The sequence below is a fragment of the Lactuca virosa genome, chromosome 6 (genome assembly GCF_052849685.1).
Source record: "Lactuca virosa cultivar CGN04683 chromosome 6, Lactuca_virosa_CGN04683_v6, whole genome shotgun sequence".
NCBI lineage: Eukaryota > Viridiplantae > Streptophyta > Magnoliopsida > Asterales > Asteraceae > Lactuca > Lactuca virosa.
In genome coordinates, this window is record NC_136431.1 from 175016781 (window position 1) to 175033055 (window position 16275).

Genomic DNA, 16275 nt, shown 5'->3' on the forward strand with positions numbered 1-16275 from the left:
TGAAGTCATAATGGAAGACATATGAGAGAAGTTTCACAAAGTTGAACAGTAAAAGGATGGTGTGATTCTCATAGAGATACTAGAACAAGGTAGGAGCTTCTTTAAGGATCATGAAGAAGTCATGGATATGGGAAACATTTAGCACTATTCAGGTGGGCCTAAGGCCGTTCTTGAACATGTCATGGCTTCATAGGAGGATGTATAAAAGTTCCTTATAGTTTAGAGAAGAGCACTATTTGAGCGTAAATTCTCCAATGAGTTTGTTGACTTCTTTAAGAAAGTAAAGCATCTAGATAGGATATGGATGGACAAAGTGGGAGGAGGTTCCATGATTAGAGGATTTAAGGGAACATGAAACCATTTGAACCATGTGGGTTATGTCATTGAGTTGAGTCTTCGTGGAGTCATTGTATTCTATACTCTTGTCGTCTTGTTGAAAATCTACAAGAATAATTTTCGCTTTATTGATATGATTAACCATAAATTTCCACATTTGACAACCTTATAAGTTAGGCCTCCAGGAGCATCTTTTGTCTAAAGTGGGGCATCTGAGGGAAATAGGACATATCCATCTCAATTTGGAACATGTGTCTAAGTAGATGAAATTGGAAATTGTCACAACTGGCAAAATTAGGTTAAGATGTGAATTCCTGAACAATATAATCTCCTTGTATAATCCCAAAACTCGATCCAATAAGCCAAATTCAATCATTTTTGGGCCTTAGCCCAAGAATTTTCGACCCAAAACCTTTATTGGACCAATATTTCCTTATTGGGCCCTATTGGGCCGATAACCTCTCATTAGGCCCTAATGGGCCGAAAACTTTTATTAAACATTATTTTGAGCCGAAAAACTCCTATTGGGCTAAGTCGAAACCGAACACCACTATTTTGGGCCACCCTTTGGGCCGAAGATCTTATGAATCGGCTATGACTTGAACAAAAAAAGAAAAAAAAAAGGGTGGATAATAAGGGTGCCACCACTTTATAATCCAACATACACCCAAGGCTTTTATCCCCCAAACAACTATGCTAGTCCCAAGTAAAGAGAAGTCAACTCTTCTTATTTCCCCCTCTCTTCTTTTATTCTCGGCTACAACACACACAATACACACACTTCACAACTTCAAATTCTACACATTACTCTCAAGAACAATCCTTCTTCTCTTCAAAAATTTCAAGTTCATCATCATCAAAATCGGGTTCTAGGCTTGCTTGGTAAGTTCTATGCTAAACTCAAGTGTTTTGCTTCATATTTATGTTGAAAACATCCCATTTACACACTTTTGTTGTGTGTTAAACTCTTAGAACCACCATATTTTCGAGATCTCACCAAAAACTCAAGCTAGGTTCAAAGTTTCATCTTCTTCTTCATCTACATCTCAAAAACCCCAAGGTGAGCTTCATACCCCCATATCTTTCGTATTTTTCATGTTTTCGGGGGGAGGATACAAGTCAACTCTCGTTTAACCGTTGGATATTTGCATGTACCATTGTGTTATGCGTATAACTTTTAGATCTTTACTTGAACATGAAGTTTATCACTTAGATCTTCACAAAAACCATGAGAAAAGTATGTGTTGTCATATATATTACATATAAACTTGTAGATCTGGGATTATACACTCAAAATAGCAAAAATAAGTGTTGTGTTCAAACATGTATAACCTAAACTCAAAAATCAGCTTTTAACAAAAACAATTTGGTCAAATTACAGACTGTTTTGACCACCTTAAATATAATATTTTTCAAAACTGTTTTACATGCAAAAAGTTCAGGTTTATACCTTTAAAATGACCACTCTCACGAGTTCATACGATTTTTCTACAATTTTTGGCGATTTTTACAAAACTGCCTATCATTTCCGGAATGATTTTGGACCAGTCTGTGAAGATGAACATTTTCACACTGGTTTGAGGCCATTAAAAATTATAATAAAAATTATGAACAAAGTAGACTCATTTTCCAAACTCTTGGAGTTTACGGATCCAAATTTCGACTTACGATGATTTTTCTATAACTTTTCTAAAAACAGGGACAGAAAGGTCAAAAACCAGAAATTATTTTTATCAGGTTAAAAGCTCTTATACATGTGTTAGATGCAAGTTTGTATAACTTATATATACTTTTAAAACATCTAGACATGTTAACTTATATGTACTTTATATATATATATATATATATATATATATATATATATATATATATATATATACATCCTTATTGGGCCTGGATATAATATACATGTTTAGTGGGCTTTAGCGTCCTTTTACATGCTTAGTGGGCCTTAGTGTCCTTTTGCATGTTTAGTGGACCTTAATGTCCTTTTACGTGTTTAGTGGGCCTTAGTGTCCTTTTACATGCTTAGTGGGCCTAGGTGTCCTTTTGCATGTTTAGTGGGCCTTAGTGTCCTTTTACATGTTTAGTGGGCCTTAGTTGTCCTTTTACATGTATATTGGCCCCGGGATATACATTCTCATTCCTTTTGAGCCTGGAAATAATATACACGTGTAGTAGGCCTTAGTTATCCACTTACATGTTTATTGGGCCTGGAATATACCTTATATGTTTTTCTTTCTCTTTTCACGTAAATTCGATTAAGGATCTAGTGAGACGTGTCGGTTGACACCTATTGAGTGTACGATCGTAGCCTGTAGTTATAACCAGAGTCTCTTGGAGGGAGATCGGGGTTTGTGTATAGATCTATACGGGGGTGACACCCCACACCTGAGTTGTTCGCTACAGTTAGACTAGGCTAGTCTAGGGTGACAAAAACCTTATTCTATTCCGTCGGCGTCCAACAACGCCATGACAGGCGAAATTGTCATTATCTAGTATGGTTGTAACGACTCACTTTTAGAGGAATTAACGTTATAAAATTTACGGGGAAATCATTCTCTTTTCTCTTTGGATTACTCGGTAACTTACTCGCGCCGGTACTCAACCTCGGGGGTTGTTTTACCATCATTCTCTTTCACAGACAACATCGGGTTGTCTGGGGGCATTCTCTTTATATTCTCTTTGCATTCTCTTTACATTCTCTTCATTCTCTTTTTTCATTCTAGTAAACAATAACACACATGCATTAATACAAGATCGAACACAAACATTTCAAACCATTTCTTTTTAGAAAATATCGGATTTTCTGGGAATATTCGCTTCACTTTTGCAAACAAAAGATAATATAGGACAGGCATGCATATATTTACAGTTTTAGAACGAGACTTACAAATTATTTTATAGAAATATCAGATTTTCTGAAAACACTATGAGAACTACTCTAAACAAGTACAAAACCATTTTATACAAAAATGCTTATGAACTCACAAACTTTTTAGTTGGCGCTTTTTCAAAACGACTTGTATTCTCAGGGACCAGTAGTAGGTAATAAGCTCGACTATGAGATCAAGTGGTGCGACTTCAAGAAATTTTACTTTACTTACTTTTGTGTAACTGATGAACAAGTTCAATATGTAAACTATGTAAGTGTGTATTTCCAATGTATGATGTTTGGTTGCTATGTTTCATTCATATTCAATTGTTATGATATTGTACAATGACGTCAACCGCCCCCGGACGTTTCCGCCGTCCCGGTTCGGGGGTGTGACAGATTGGTATCAGAGCATTGTTTATAGTGAACTAGTATATCTAACCATACAAGATATACAACTATAAATACAATGAGACTAAAAACACTCTGACTAAAAGTATACTTTAAAGATATAAGTATTTTATAAAAGTATACATACTTGCTAGAACCGTATCATAATAATAACAAAAAAAAAGTATTTAGATGTTGACCACTACAGTCAAACCTGGGCAGTTATGTAATCATATTTGGGATAAATATAGTCTGATCAACTATATTTATTTGAGATACGACCAACATGAGACGACCAATATCATAAGGTATGGTTTATTAAATCATGTACATCTTTTTAGACTAGTAAGACTTTAGTTTTTTAGCTAAATAAATAAGATTTTATAAGTTAAAAAATATTGGAAGATTTTTTAGAAAATCCTTCCATTCTTTTTCTTAAAAGCGTAGGTTCATGGGTGGATAAGAGATGGTTTTTATCTTATTATATTCAAGGGAACATGTCTTAGGAAGGCATGGGTTAAAGCATAAATAAAATATAGCCTTGTAGAGGTATGATGATCTTAACGGATTAAGATCTAATGGACAAAGACTTAACGTAAGAAAGATAAAAGCTAGTTTTCATCTTCCTTTCTTTTTAGTTGAAAAATCCGAATTTTCTTCTCTACTCTCTCCTTCTCTCTAGTTTCTTAAGTGGTTAAGATCATATGAAGAAGCCTTGATACTTTACTTGAACTCTCCTTTAGAACAAAAGCCTTTTTTGTTCTTAATGGCTTAAGAGTTTTGTTACTACAAGAAGATGACTAACATCTTATCAAGTTGGCAAATTGTTTCTGGATATCTCTAGAGAGCTTCTACTTTGGTGCTTGTTTCCATCTTCATCAACTTCCTAATTGCTAAAAGGAACCAAAGACTTCAAAGGTTGTAATCATTTTTCCTTTTCTATGGTTGGTTAAATATTTCTAAGCTTTGCAAAATGATCATTTGTGGGTAAAATGGTTTTACTTTATTCAAATATAAAAATGCTTATGTTGCTAATTATGTTGAATTTGTCACTATAATTAAACGATTTTTAAATAAAACCCCAACAAGTCATTGTTTGAGAAGTTTCAATGTAAAGTGGCGAGTCATCATCTACCGGTTAAGAGCTTCGATCCAATTTGAGGAGACCAGGTGGTCATCAGACTAGACAACCATTTCATGCATTATTTGGATTGGTATCGACCTAAACTCAACATTTGTAGCATTTTTCCAACGAATTGCATAGTCTTAAGTATATTTCAGTATGAATGACTATGTTTATCTCTTTTAGTGGATTGATGTCGGGCCATATGAATAAAGGAAATGGGTGAATGGTAAACATGTGGTTATGATTTATAAACCGTTGATGTTGTTAGGTAAGTGATAATGTGTCATAACATAATTCCCATATATGTTCTTTTGACGTATGAACACATGTCTTTCTATTAGTGAACATGGGGGAACCATGGGAGAAGGGTGAACATATTCTTAGTTGTCAGTGTGTTACTAAACTCATAATGGAAGACATAGGAAAAGTTTCATGAAGTTGAACGATACAAGGATGGTGTAGTTCTCATAGAGATACTAGAAGAAGGTGAAAGCTTTTTTTAAGAGCATGGAGAAGTCATGGATATGGGAAACATTTAGCAATATTCAAGGGGCCCTAAGGCCTTTCATGAACATGTCATGGTTTCATAGGAGGATAGATAGAAGTGCCTTGTATTTTAGAGAAGAGCATTATTTGAGTGTAAATTCTCCAATGAGTTTGTTGATTTCTTTAAGAAAGAAAAGCATCTAGATAGGATATGGAGGGAGAAAGTAAGAGGATGTTCTATAATTAGAGGATTTAAGGACACATGAAACCATTCAGACCATATGGGTTATGTAATTGAGTTGAGTCTTCGTGTGGTCATTGTATTCTGTACTTTTTTGGTCTGGCTGAAAATCTGCAAGAATAATTTTTGTTCTGTTGATATGATCAACTGTAACATCCCCCTCTAGCACGTATCACAATGTTGTCTTCTTTGGGCTCATGACATGAAAACTTCCTAGAGGGTCACCCATCTCTGAATTTTTCTCGTCCGAGCACGCTTAACTGCAGAGTTCTTATAGGATCTTATGCCCTCACGACTTTAAAACGCGTTGTGATAGAGAAGGTTTTCACACCCCTTATAAGGAGTGTTTAGTTCTCCTTCCTATCCGATGTGGGATCAGGTGCAACCCACCTTCACCCCCCCCCATTATAGGGTTCAACGTCCCCGTCGAACACATCGACCCGTGCCCTAGCTATAATACCATTTGTAACATCATCCTCTTGCACGTATCACAATATTGTCCGCTTTCGGCTCCCGGAGTGAAAACTTACCAGGGGTCACCCATCCCTAAATTGTTCTCGCCCATGCACGCTTAACTGCAGAGTTCGTATAGGATTTGTTGCCTTCACGTTTTTAAAACGCGTTGTGTCATATAATGTATCAACACCCCTTATAAGGAATGCTTAGTTCTCTTACCCAACTGATGTGGGATCAGGTGCAGGTACCCCCCCATCTTAATTTTCATTAGGAAAACACATTTGACCAACTTAAAAGTTAGGCCTCGAGGAGCATCTTCTGTCTAAAATGGAGCATGTGAGGGAAATAGGACATATCCATCTCGATTTGGAACTTGTGTCTAAGTAGATGGAATTGGAAATTTTCTATTCATTTGTTGCTAGAAAATGTAGAGTGATAATGTATCTTAGAAACTTTAAAAATACCACTTTTTAAATGGATTTCTCAACATTCGAGTTTTTATCAAGTAACACTATAATCTAAAAGTTATATTTTGCATCAGCCTAGAGAACTCTTTTGGCTAGCGAAATGAGATCTTTAAAGAAAGCATCATATTACAAACTTTTTAATAGCTCAAACAACTTGCTAGGTCTGACTATATGTAAATGTAACGCCCGTGTTTCTAGGCTAGGCATTAATATTGATGTTATAGTCTAGGTTAACCTTTGTAATTCATTTTGAAGAAATGAAAAGGAATTATGTGAATATTATGTGAAAATTGTGTGTTTTATGCTTAATTATTAGGGTTTAATTAATTAAGAATAAAAATGAGTGTCAAAAATAAATATTAGATAAAGCCGATATCTATTAAGAAAGTTGTAGTGGTCGTGACAAGGATTACGGATATATAAAGAATACCAAAATCCGAGTTATAACGAAGAAGTTATGACCTGTCGAAGTTTCGCGACAAAACTGGCACGGTGCCGAATGTCGTAAAAAGTGAGTTTTTGATAAACTACTTTTTAGCCTTAGTGATCTAAACAAAAGTCGTAGTGTTCGTTAAACCGAGAGTAGGTATAAAAAGAACGCCCAAATCTGACTTCGTATGAGGAAGTTATGATTTTTCTAAGTTTCAGCTTAGCAGTAGACAGCTAAAAACTCAAATTTTAGATCGAGTGATTTTTAGCCGATACAACCTAAACGAGAATCGAAGGTCTCGTCAATAGTAGCACAACAGTAAAAAGACAGACGAAAACGGACGTCGGATGAAGAAGTTATGAATTTTTAACGGATTTCCTGTCCCGGTCTGTTAAAAATAATAATATAAAAATTAAAGTCAAAATTAGCCGACGAAGTCTAAACGAAAGTTGTAGAGCGTAGTTTTACCTACGCGTGCATATAAAGAATGTCAAAAACGGAGCCCGTATGCGAAAGTTATGGATTTTAGAAGTTTTTGCACAAAAATCGAGAAAAAATATCAAATCCGAGGAATTTCGCATGGTGGGACTTCGGCCACGTCACCCGGAATCTCGCATGCATGCCACGTGCTCGCTGCTGATTCGACCGAAGGGAGGCCCAACCGAAGCAGTCCGCATATCGCCCCGTGTCCGATCTCGTGTGTCATCAGAAACGTGTCCGACCTTCGCATGGAGTGCCACGTCCGAAGCCTCGGACCTAGACCTCGGTCCAATCAGGAGGAGACACCAGCACCTTCGCATGTGCGACCCACGTGACCTCGCTCCGGATCTGCTGACGCGTGGAGGCTTCTCAACCCTTGGATCAGGAGCCTCGCCCCTATAAATAGAAGGGTGCGAGACCTCCCGGTAATACTTTGAAAACTTGTCATTTTTAGCCCCTTTTTCAATATTTCTTTCATTCCAACTTCCCCCAAAGCCCCGGTATTATACCAAACACCCGAAATACGCCCCGAAGTGCCCAAGAAGCCCGAGAAATTTATCTTTTCGGTTTCGAAGCCCAACCTTCGCAGAGCCCGGTTTCTCAATAAAACTTCCGGTTTTATTAGAAACGATCGTTTTAAGAAACGAAGTGCTGCCCGATTATCAGTAAATCATGTGAGTGTAAGTCACCTTCATCTTACACCTAGATATGAAGTATTTTCTATAAAATACGTGCTATGTGTAATTATATTAATTGTTTAATTGAGGTGACTGTTGAATAGATGTTTTATACAAGTTTTAAACTGTATATGTATTTTTATCTACAAATATGTTGGGTAAAACATGGGTAGATAGTTGATGTGTGATGAAATAAAATGATGAGAGGCATCGATGTGATAGTGATCCAGTCATCTAGCGGAGTATGGATGACGACCACAGACTTTTCTAGACAGTCCAGTGGAACGCTGGCAGGCCCGCAACCTGTAGGTGTTAATAAACTTGGGTGTTCATTTGCTGTACTCCATCCCCCTCATGGTTGCCTTTAGGACATGTATGGCTGAGGAGTCCCCTTAGCAGTAGTGTCCATCTCGATGATATTCTTTAGGCTAGGTCCCTTGTGATAAGTGTTTAGGGACGTAAAGTGAGGATAACGGGAACGGGTAATCAGGGTTATTGTTGATTGATGAACTTAATAAGTTTATTATTATTGTGGGTTGAAAACCCTATATGCTCACCAGGCTCCCAAGCCTGACCCACTCAGCTTTTTATGTTACAGGTCAGTGGACCCCGAGCATAGTCGGAGGATGATGAGAGATTTTTGGATTATAGGCCAGTAGTTGTAAATAACTGTTGAAAGACTTATAATGTCTTGTTTATGCTTTTGATCTGTATCGGAACATGACATCCCGATGTTTTGATATGAAATGAAATTATATATTTCTTAAAGAAAGGTTTTGACAAACTTTTATCATGTTTTGTATTGGGAACCAATTCCACAACATCTTTTAAAAGGATTTCTCTGATTTTATTTTAAAAAACATAAATTAAATCGGTCTTTTCTGGCCGAGAAATTAGGGGATGTCACAGTAAAACACTATAATCTTTTATGATGGTTTATAATAATATTCTATTATTAAGTACTACGTACATTGATTAAAGATAGATGTGATTTTCACTTGTTTAATCATCTTGATTGGAGCTCTCGTACTGATAATGTTTTATAAATTCTATAATTAAAAAAAAAGTAACAAAATCTAACTAAAACTTTATGGATAGAATAGAGAAGACTTGAGAAAATTTGAACACGTGTTTAAATTCTTATGTCATTATCTTTTTTATTTGATGCGTATTTATAATACATATCATCATATTCATGCATCATAAAAATATAAGTACATAGTTAAAAAAAAATGATTCATAAATAAAAATCGTTCATCTTTGTCTATCCATCAATAATAGATGAATTATTTATAACAATATGACTTCCCAAACAATATATATTATCTTGTAATATTGAATTTTTATTCTTAATGTCACTTTATGCATTATCATGTATATATTACTATATTTGTCTGTGGGGAAAAAAACATGACAGCAATAATAATGACGCAAAGCCCCACGTCAATACAAGTCATGGTACAATCAGTCGTTCGGATTTGAATCCCGGGTTCTCCGTTTGCACGGCGGTCTATCGCTCTATCTCCGCCCTCTCTATCTTCCAAACCCCAACACCTCCGAATCCGATTTCCACATATCACAATGGGATTAAGGACGTACACTTTATCCATCCACCTACATGTTATTCATTTTAGGAAAAATGGAAGTGCCAATGCCATCAATCATTTATAAAATCTGGATCTGAAACCTTTGCTTAAACTTCATCATTTAGGTATCTGAAAAATGAAATCTTTGTGGAGTTAATCGATTGCGGGTTAGTGTGCGAGTGTTCTGACAGAAATAGATGGGATCGAGCACCAGTAAATCTATTGACCCTGAAGCCACGGCAACGCCTATCGGCCGGCGGAGCTATTCGAGAAATGTGTTTCAAACTTCGTGTATTCGACCGGCATCTGGATCTTCCGATAACAGCGACATTGATGACGATGAGGGCATCGACGACGAACAGGTTACTTTTCTCTTTGCTCTTTTATGTATTTTTCCCTAACCAAAACCTAGGATGTGCATTCGTGAAGTTTAGTAGCAGAGATTTTGGCCGATTTCAATTGAAACTTTTTTATTTATGATTCGTAAGTGATATATACTTGCTAGAGAGACTAGTTCTAGGAAATTAGGAATCCCTACATTGTTAAATTAGTTATATCAATGTTGATTAACAATCGTGATGTTTTTTAGTACTGATGGATGAATAATAAGCGAACTTATCAATGATGTTTTTTAACTTTTCAGGTAGCTAAAGAAAACGTTATCGAGGGCAATCGTTCAAACATGATTACATCAAAATCAAAAGGTAAAACAGATCGAAACAAAAGCATCAAAAAGAAAGGAACCGATAAAAGGGCATGCATACCTTCTGAAACACAGGTGAATGAATGGGGTGAATCAAGCCTAAGTGGCACTGTATCAAGAAACACCAGTGGCTCTTCTTCTTCCCAAAACCCTTCAAGTCGCTTCCTTTCACGCTTCACTTTCTTTCCTGGTAACACAAGCTCACGTTCCTCAAGGGCATATCCGGAATCTTCCACAAGTTCCATCATATCAAATGATGAAGACCTTCACTCCAATCGTTCAACCAATAAACCCAAAACCCGTGTGGGTTGTGAGCCTTTTCCTTCATGTTTCATGCCAAGATCATCATCTCACGCACCACAACATGATGATTCTGACTCTGATAATAGTGATATAAGTTCTATCCATGAATTAAGTGGAGATGCCATTGCCAACAACAATGGAAGCTTCTTTTCTCCAAGAAATGCTTCTCGCTATGGTGGAAATAGGAGAATGGAATCTCGAGAACCCGTTGAACAAAATGTTAGATTTAGTAGAACTTTAAGTGTTGGAAGACTTCGTGATCGAGTTCTTCATAGACCAACATTTCCTGAATTAGCATCTTTCCCATTTCAACAAGAAAGGGAAGTGGTGAATGAAGTTAGTGAAAGTGGATCACGTTTGTCTAATGAGAATGTGATGATATCTACAACTTCTAGTTACACTCCTTCCACCATTTCTAACTCCTTGTTTGGAAATCAAGATTTTGAAGTTGATAACATGGGTGCTAGAGAAACTAGATATAGCAACCTTCTTGAACATAGGTCAAACTTTCTTGAAAGAAGACGAAGAATAAGATCACAGGTAACCATTATACTTTGGTTGCGTTTGTTACATAGGACTGGACCCGAATGTACAATCTTTCTTGGGCTAGTTTCGATGATGAGGATGAGGAGGGCATTCACGTCTTTTTTCAACCAAAGATTGAGAGCAAGTCCATGTCCCATCTCTTTTGGGTGTGACAAAAAGTTACAACTTTTGTCCTATTGACACCGGTCCCTATAATACCATGTTACACCTTTTTAGATGAGACAAAAAGTTGCTATCTTTGTCTTATTGACAAAAAGTTGTTATTTTTGTCTCATTAACATCAATCCCTATAATACCCAGCTACCCCTTTTTAGGTGAGAGACAAAAAGTTGCAATCTTTGTCTTATTAACATCGGTCTCAGTCAAATGCAGTACAGCCCTTTTGTAGGTCAGACAAAAAGTTACAATCTTTGTCTTATTGATATCAGTCCGAGTCAAATGCAGTACAACCCTTTTGTAGGTCAGACAAAAAGTTACAATCTTTGTCTTATTGATATTAGTCTGAGTCAAATGCAGTACAGCCCTTTTGTAGGTCAGACAAAAAGTTGCAATCTTTGTCTTATTGACATCAGTCTCAATCAAATGCAGTACAACCTGTTTTGTCATGTCGCCTGTTTCTTAACAAAACGAGCACTTGATAACAAACCTTTTGTGGGATTTTGGGCATTGTTAGGTACACGCATTACAAAGAATGGGAAATCGATTTGAGAATCTTTCAGGTCATGAAAGGTCTTGTATATTATCTGGTCAATATCAATCAGGACATTGCTCATGTCGAATCAACAATCAAGACTCAAATGATGGGAATACTAATAGCACAAGGGGTAGCATTTCAAGAATTGTTTTGTTAGCAGAAGCTCTCTTTGAGGTGATATCGTTTTTTCTTTATGTTTTCTTTTTTATAATGAGAAGGGCATTTTCGTCTTTTTTCATAGATAAGTGGTCCTGTCCCATCTTGTTCCACCTTTTAGGATCTAACAAAAAGTACAGCTTTTTGTTTTTGTCCCATTGACATCAGTTTCAGTCTCAGTCAGGTTACACAGTATGGGGCTTAAAGGATGATATGTTTTGATATTTCAAATTTTTTTTTAATAAAAGTTGAAACTGGTGGACTTATTTTAATTAGGTTTTGGATGAAATTCATCAGCAATCTGTAGTTTCTTCATCAAGGCCTACACTGTCATCAATCGGATCAATTCCTGCTCCAATTGAAGTTGTGGAAGCACTTCCTCTTAAACTCTATCACAAGTTGCCAAATCATTTAAATGAAGATGATGCACAGTATGTATATAATATATATTTTTCTCCTTATCAATAAATATTGTGATGATGAGAATGGGCAAATAGGTAAATTTAGCTTGAAGTTTTTTTAAAGAAGAAATATTGTAATTTTGGGTTTGGTTAATTTGTGAACAGATGTTACATTTGCCTTGTTGAATATGAAGATGGAGATGAAGTTCGTGTTCTTCCATGTCATCATGAGTTTCATAGACTATGCATTGACAAATGGCTCAAGGAAATCCACAGGTGCTTTTTTGCTAATCTTTTTTTATTCTAGGGTTAAATGTGTAATTATGAAATTACATTTCACTTAAGTTTAAAACTTTAAATTCACTTGATGAAACAGGATTTGCCCATTATGTCGTGGGGACATTTGCAAAACGGGCTCATTGCCTACTGAAGGTTTGCAACTATAAAAGACCCTTTTGCCCCTGTGTACCTATAGAACCAAGCTTGGAACTTGAGGGTAAAACGGGAAAACTAAAAATCTATGGGGTGTTGGTTTTGGTTTGTGTTTGGGTTTCTTGACTTGACTTGTTAAAGCCTTGTAAAAAAAGGATGGAAGTTTTTGTGAAAAATCATTTTGGTGCAAGAATTCTTGAAAAATAAGTGAGAAAACAAGATTTGAGTTGGCTTCTTTCCTAGAAACCGAAGATCCGGATGTATTTTGTTGATTTTTATTTTTTTGAATTTTAATGTCAAACAACTATTTTGGTTGTCTTGTATTTTTTTGTTACATTCTTTGTACTTTGGTGGTGGTTTTGCTAGTTGTTTGAAGATAAGATTTAATATGATAAATTATGTGTGGTTTATTTTTAGAACAAATTACTGAAATCGTCGTCCCTGTGGTTTGCCAAAATTTCGTGTTGGGTCCCTAACTTTTGTTTTGCATTCGGACTGTCCCTAGGTTTTGATTTTGTTACGGTGTAAGTCCCTGCCTAATAGAAAATGACTATAATGCCCTTAATATTTTCCTTTTCAATTTTCTTATTATTTTTTTAAATAAAAGAAATGATTTAAGTGATTTATTGACCTAATTGCACTCTTACTCTTGCTCTACTTCTACCATTCCCACTCCCACAGCCAGTCATCGGCCACCATCAGCCATCTCCAACCGCCGCCAGCCACCGGAAAACCACAACAATCGAACCTCAAACAATTATCAAACCATAATCTACCCGAAAATCTGAAAGTCATACCAGAAATCAAACAATCACACTATCACCACCATATGTCACTACCATCGTCAAAAACCTGTCAGCCACCGGAAATCATCACCGGCCACCATCGGAAAAATGAAAATACCTCTAGAAAAATCTATTATATAACCTAAACATTCGATGAGATATGAAAACCAAAGTTGATGCAGATCTGAACAAATCTAAAGCAAACACTAGCCACCCACTGTCGAACACCTACTCCTCTAACCCTAACTTGTAACTCAAATCCGGCGAGACCAAAACTCAAACGACCAAAGCATCGACATAAACCACACGTCACTACCATCTCCGCTCTGAAGCCACCACCATCGCTGCTCTAAAGCCACAACCACCGTGCCCTGAAGTCTCCACCATCGGATCTGCTGCCACCACCACTACTATTGACCATCGCCAAATAGATCTACTTCAGGAAAGCGATCAACAAGCAGATCAGGACAAAAATGGGAGGAAGACGAAGTAGAGAGAAATCGACGTCGGTAAAACATTTGCAAAACTGATGATGGCGGCTGAAGAGGTTTTCAGCGAGAGAGATAAAAGCGACAAGAAGAAAGAGTCGATAAATACGAAGTAGACGACGGTCTGAGTGCCTTCGTCGCCAGCGATCTGGTGGTTTCTGGTGGCCACGATTTGGTGTCTCTGGTGGGTAGGGGTTGAGTTATTTTCTTTAACTGATTATTTTGATTGATAAAATATTAAACTGAAAAATAAAATATTAAGGGTATTATAGACATTTTCTATTAGGCAGGGACTTGCATCATAACAAAATCAAAACCTAAGGACGGTCTGAGTGCAAAACAAAAGTTAGGGACCAAACACGAAATTTTGGCAAACCACATGGACAATTTCAGTAAATTATTCTTATTTTTACTTGATACTAAAAGAACGAAAAAGTTTGGTAAAAGAGAAACTTTGTATTAAATCCCAAGTTTGTTAAGACTAAATATGTTTTAATATCATTTATCAAGAAACTTTGTATTAAATCCCAAGTTTGTTAAGACTAAATATGTTTTAATATCATTTATCAAGAACGTTTTATTACAACCATATGGAAAATGACCTTAATAGTTGATTGTGAACTAAGCTAGTAATTGTTTGAGTTTTGGGTCAATATGACAAGAGTTTGATTTTGAAGCTTTATTAGAAGTAGTTTGACTGTTTAGAGAAGATTGGTGAATAAGAAGATGTAGTTATTTTTATATCGGAAACTTGACTTTTGATTTCCAATGAAACCTATTTCAATTGCAAACATGAAAGTCACAAGTTTGACTTGCAGCAGTGATAAGAATGTTCATGAACCCAAAAAATTACATCTAACCACTACTATAATGTTTCAAAAGGAAAATATTATTATGAGTATTGATAGGTAAGGTTACACTAAATGAAAATTTAAAATGGAAAAGAATTATAATATAAGATGTTATATCCGCAACAATACAACAGACCCTGATAATCATATTAAAATGGGATAGATGAAGAGGAAATGTTAGACAAATGTGCTTCCATAAGAGGTAGAGCAACTGCTTCATATAGATGACCTGCGCAACCGATATTTGTAAAAAAGACAAAGAAAAAAATACCCCGTAATGGTTTTGTAAATTTTAAGGAAAAAATGTGACATGGATGTAAACGTGGATTAAGGGTCTCCAGGTGGAATAAGGGTTTTGTAAATTGGCTTTCACGAAGACGTCTGTAAGGTTCGATCGATCAAGTTTCCTCGCCATTTTGTGAACTCGATTCGTTGCTAAAGCCGACTGCTATGTTCTTGAAATCGATTTCTATCCTCTCCGTTTTCAGTCCAGCAACCACCTAATCTCTCCCCAAGCTTTAGAAAATGGCAGCTGCTCAGTTGAAATTGACTTGTTTTCTTCCTTCGTTTGAAGGTCTGAGATAGAAACCACCTAATCGATTGTGGTGTCTTCTCCGTTTAGAAGTTCGACACTCAGGTCAACCTGTAGTCTGGTCGTCAAATTTTCTACTACCGTTGCTCCCAATTACACTTCATTGAAACCATTGGGTGACAGAGTGTTGGTAAAAATCAAGGTTGTAGAGCAGAAAAGTGCAGGTGGTATATTACTCCCATCCACTGCATAAACGAAGCCTCAAGGTGGTGAGGTTGTTGCAGTTGGAGAAGGCAGGACAATTGACCACAAGCATAACTCAACTTATCTGTAACTACACATGAAGTGAAAATAGAAGCTCCATTCATTTTTGTATGAAGGCGTAATGGTTGATTCAAGATAATGGAAATGAAACATTAAAAAAACTATGTTCAAATATTCAATTTTGAAGTTATGTTTAATTTGAATTTAATTACTACCAGTTATTTAATAATGTTAGAATGAAATATAACTACCACTATATCATTATCTACATTAAATAAACAATAATTTTTATAATTTTATGCTTTAGGACCATTTTACCCCTGTATACTGATTTTAACAGTCAATTAAGGTGCACAAAGACGAATCTACTCTTGCGTTAGGCTAATCATACATACATCTTTTTACGACCAAATTGCCCCTATATACAATATGTTATTATATGTAAATTGATAAGAAGTTACAAAATGCAATTTTTTTTGTTCATATTTAAGTTTCTGAATAAAATGGGACAGTGTATGCAGTTTTTATGTTCAAAATGAAAGCAAAGTTTTTTTTTTTTTTTTTTTGGTT

The 16275-nt window shown here is 36.1% G+C and overlaps 1 protein-coding gene across 2 annotated transcripts; it reads left to right on the forward strand.

Annotated features, from left to right (window-relative positions):
* Nucleotides 1–9383: 9383 nt before the first annotated feature.
* LOC145119867 (RING/U-box superfamily protein) lies at nucleotides 9384–13108 on the forward strand. Of its 2 annotated transcripts, none has more exons than XM_079055631.1 (6): nucleotides 9384–9912; nucleotides 10194–11096; nucleotides 11776–11970; nucleotides 12250–12383; nucleotides 12519–12629; nucleotides 12730–13108. In XM_079055631.1, the coding sequence occupies exons 1-6, from the start codon at nucleotides 9748–9750 to the stop codon at nucleotides 12797–12799; spliced, it is 1578 nt and encodes a 525-aa protein (XP_078911757.1). In that variant the 5' UTR covers nucleotides 9384–9747; the 3' UTR covers nucleotides 12800–13108. The 2 variants fall into 2 exon arrangements, with proteins under 2 accessions (XP_078911757.1, XP_078911756.1); XM_079055630.1 differs by having other exon boundaries at nucleotides 9386–9912; nucleotides 12229–12383.
* The last annotated feature ends 3167 nt before the right edge of the window (nucleotides 13109–16275 follow it).

Excerpts from the sequence above, each read along its gene's own strand:
- LOC145119867 (XM_079055630.1), top strand. The coding sequence starts at position 9,748 with ATGGGATCGAGCACCAGTAAATCTATTGACCCTGAAGCCACGGCAACG. Across the intron at positions 9,913-10,193 it reads AGGGCATCGACGACGAACAG|GTAGCTAAAGAAAACGTTAT; the intron begins GTTACTTTTCTC and ends TTAACTTTTCAG. Across the intron at positions 12,384-12,518 it reads TTAAATGAAGATGATGCACA|ATGTTACATTTGCCTTGTTG; the intron begins GTATGTATATAA and ends ATTTGTGAACAG.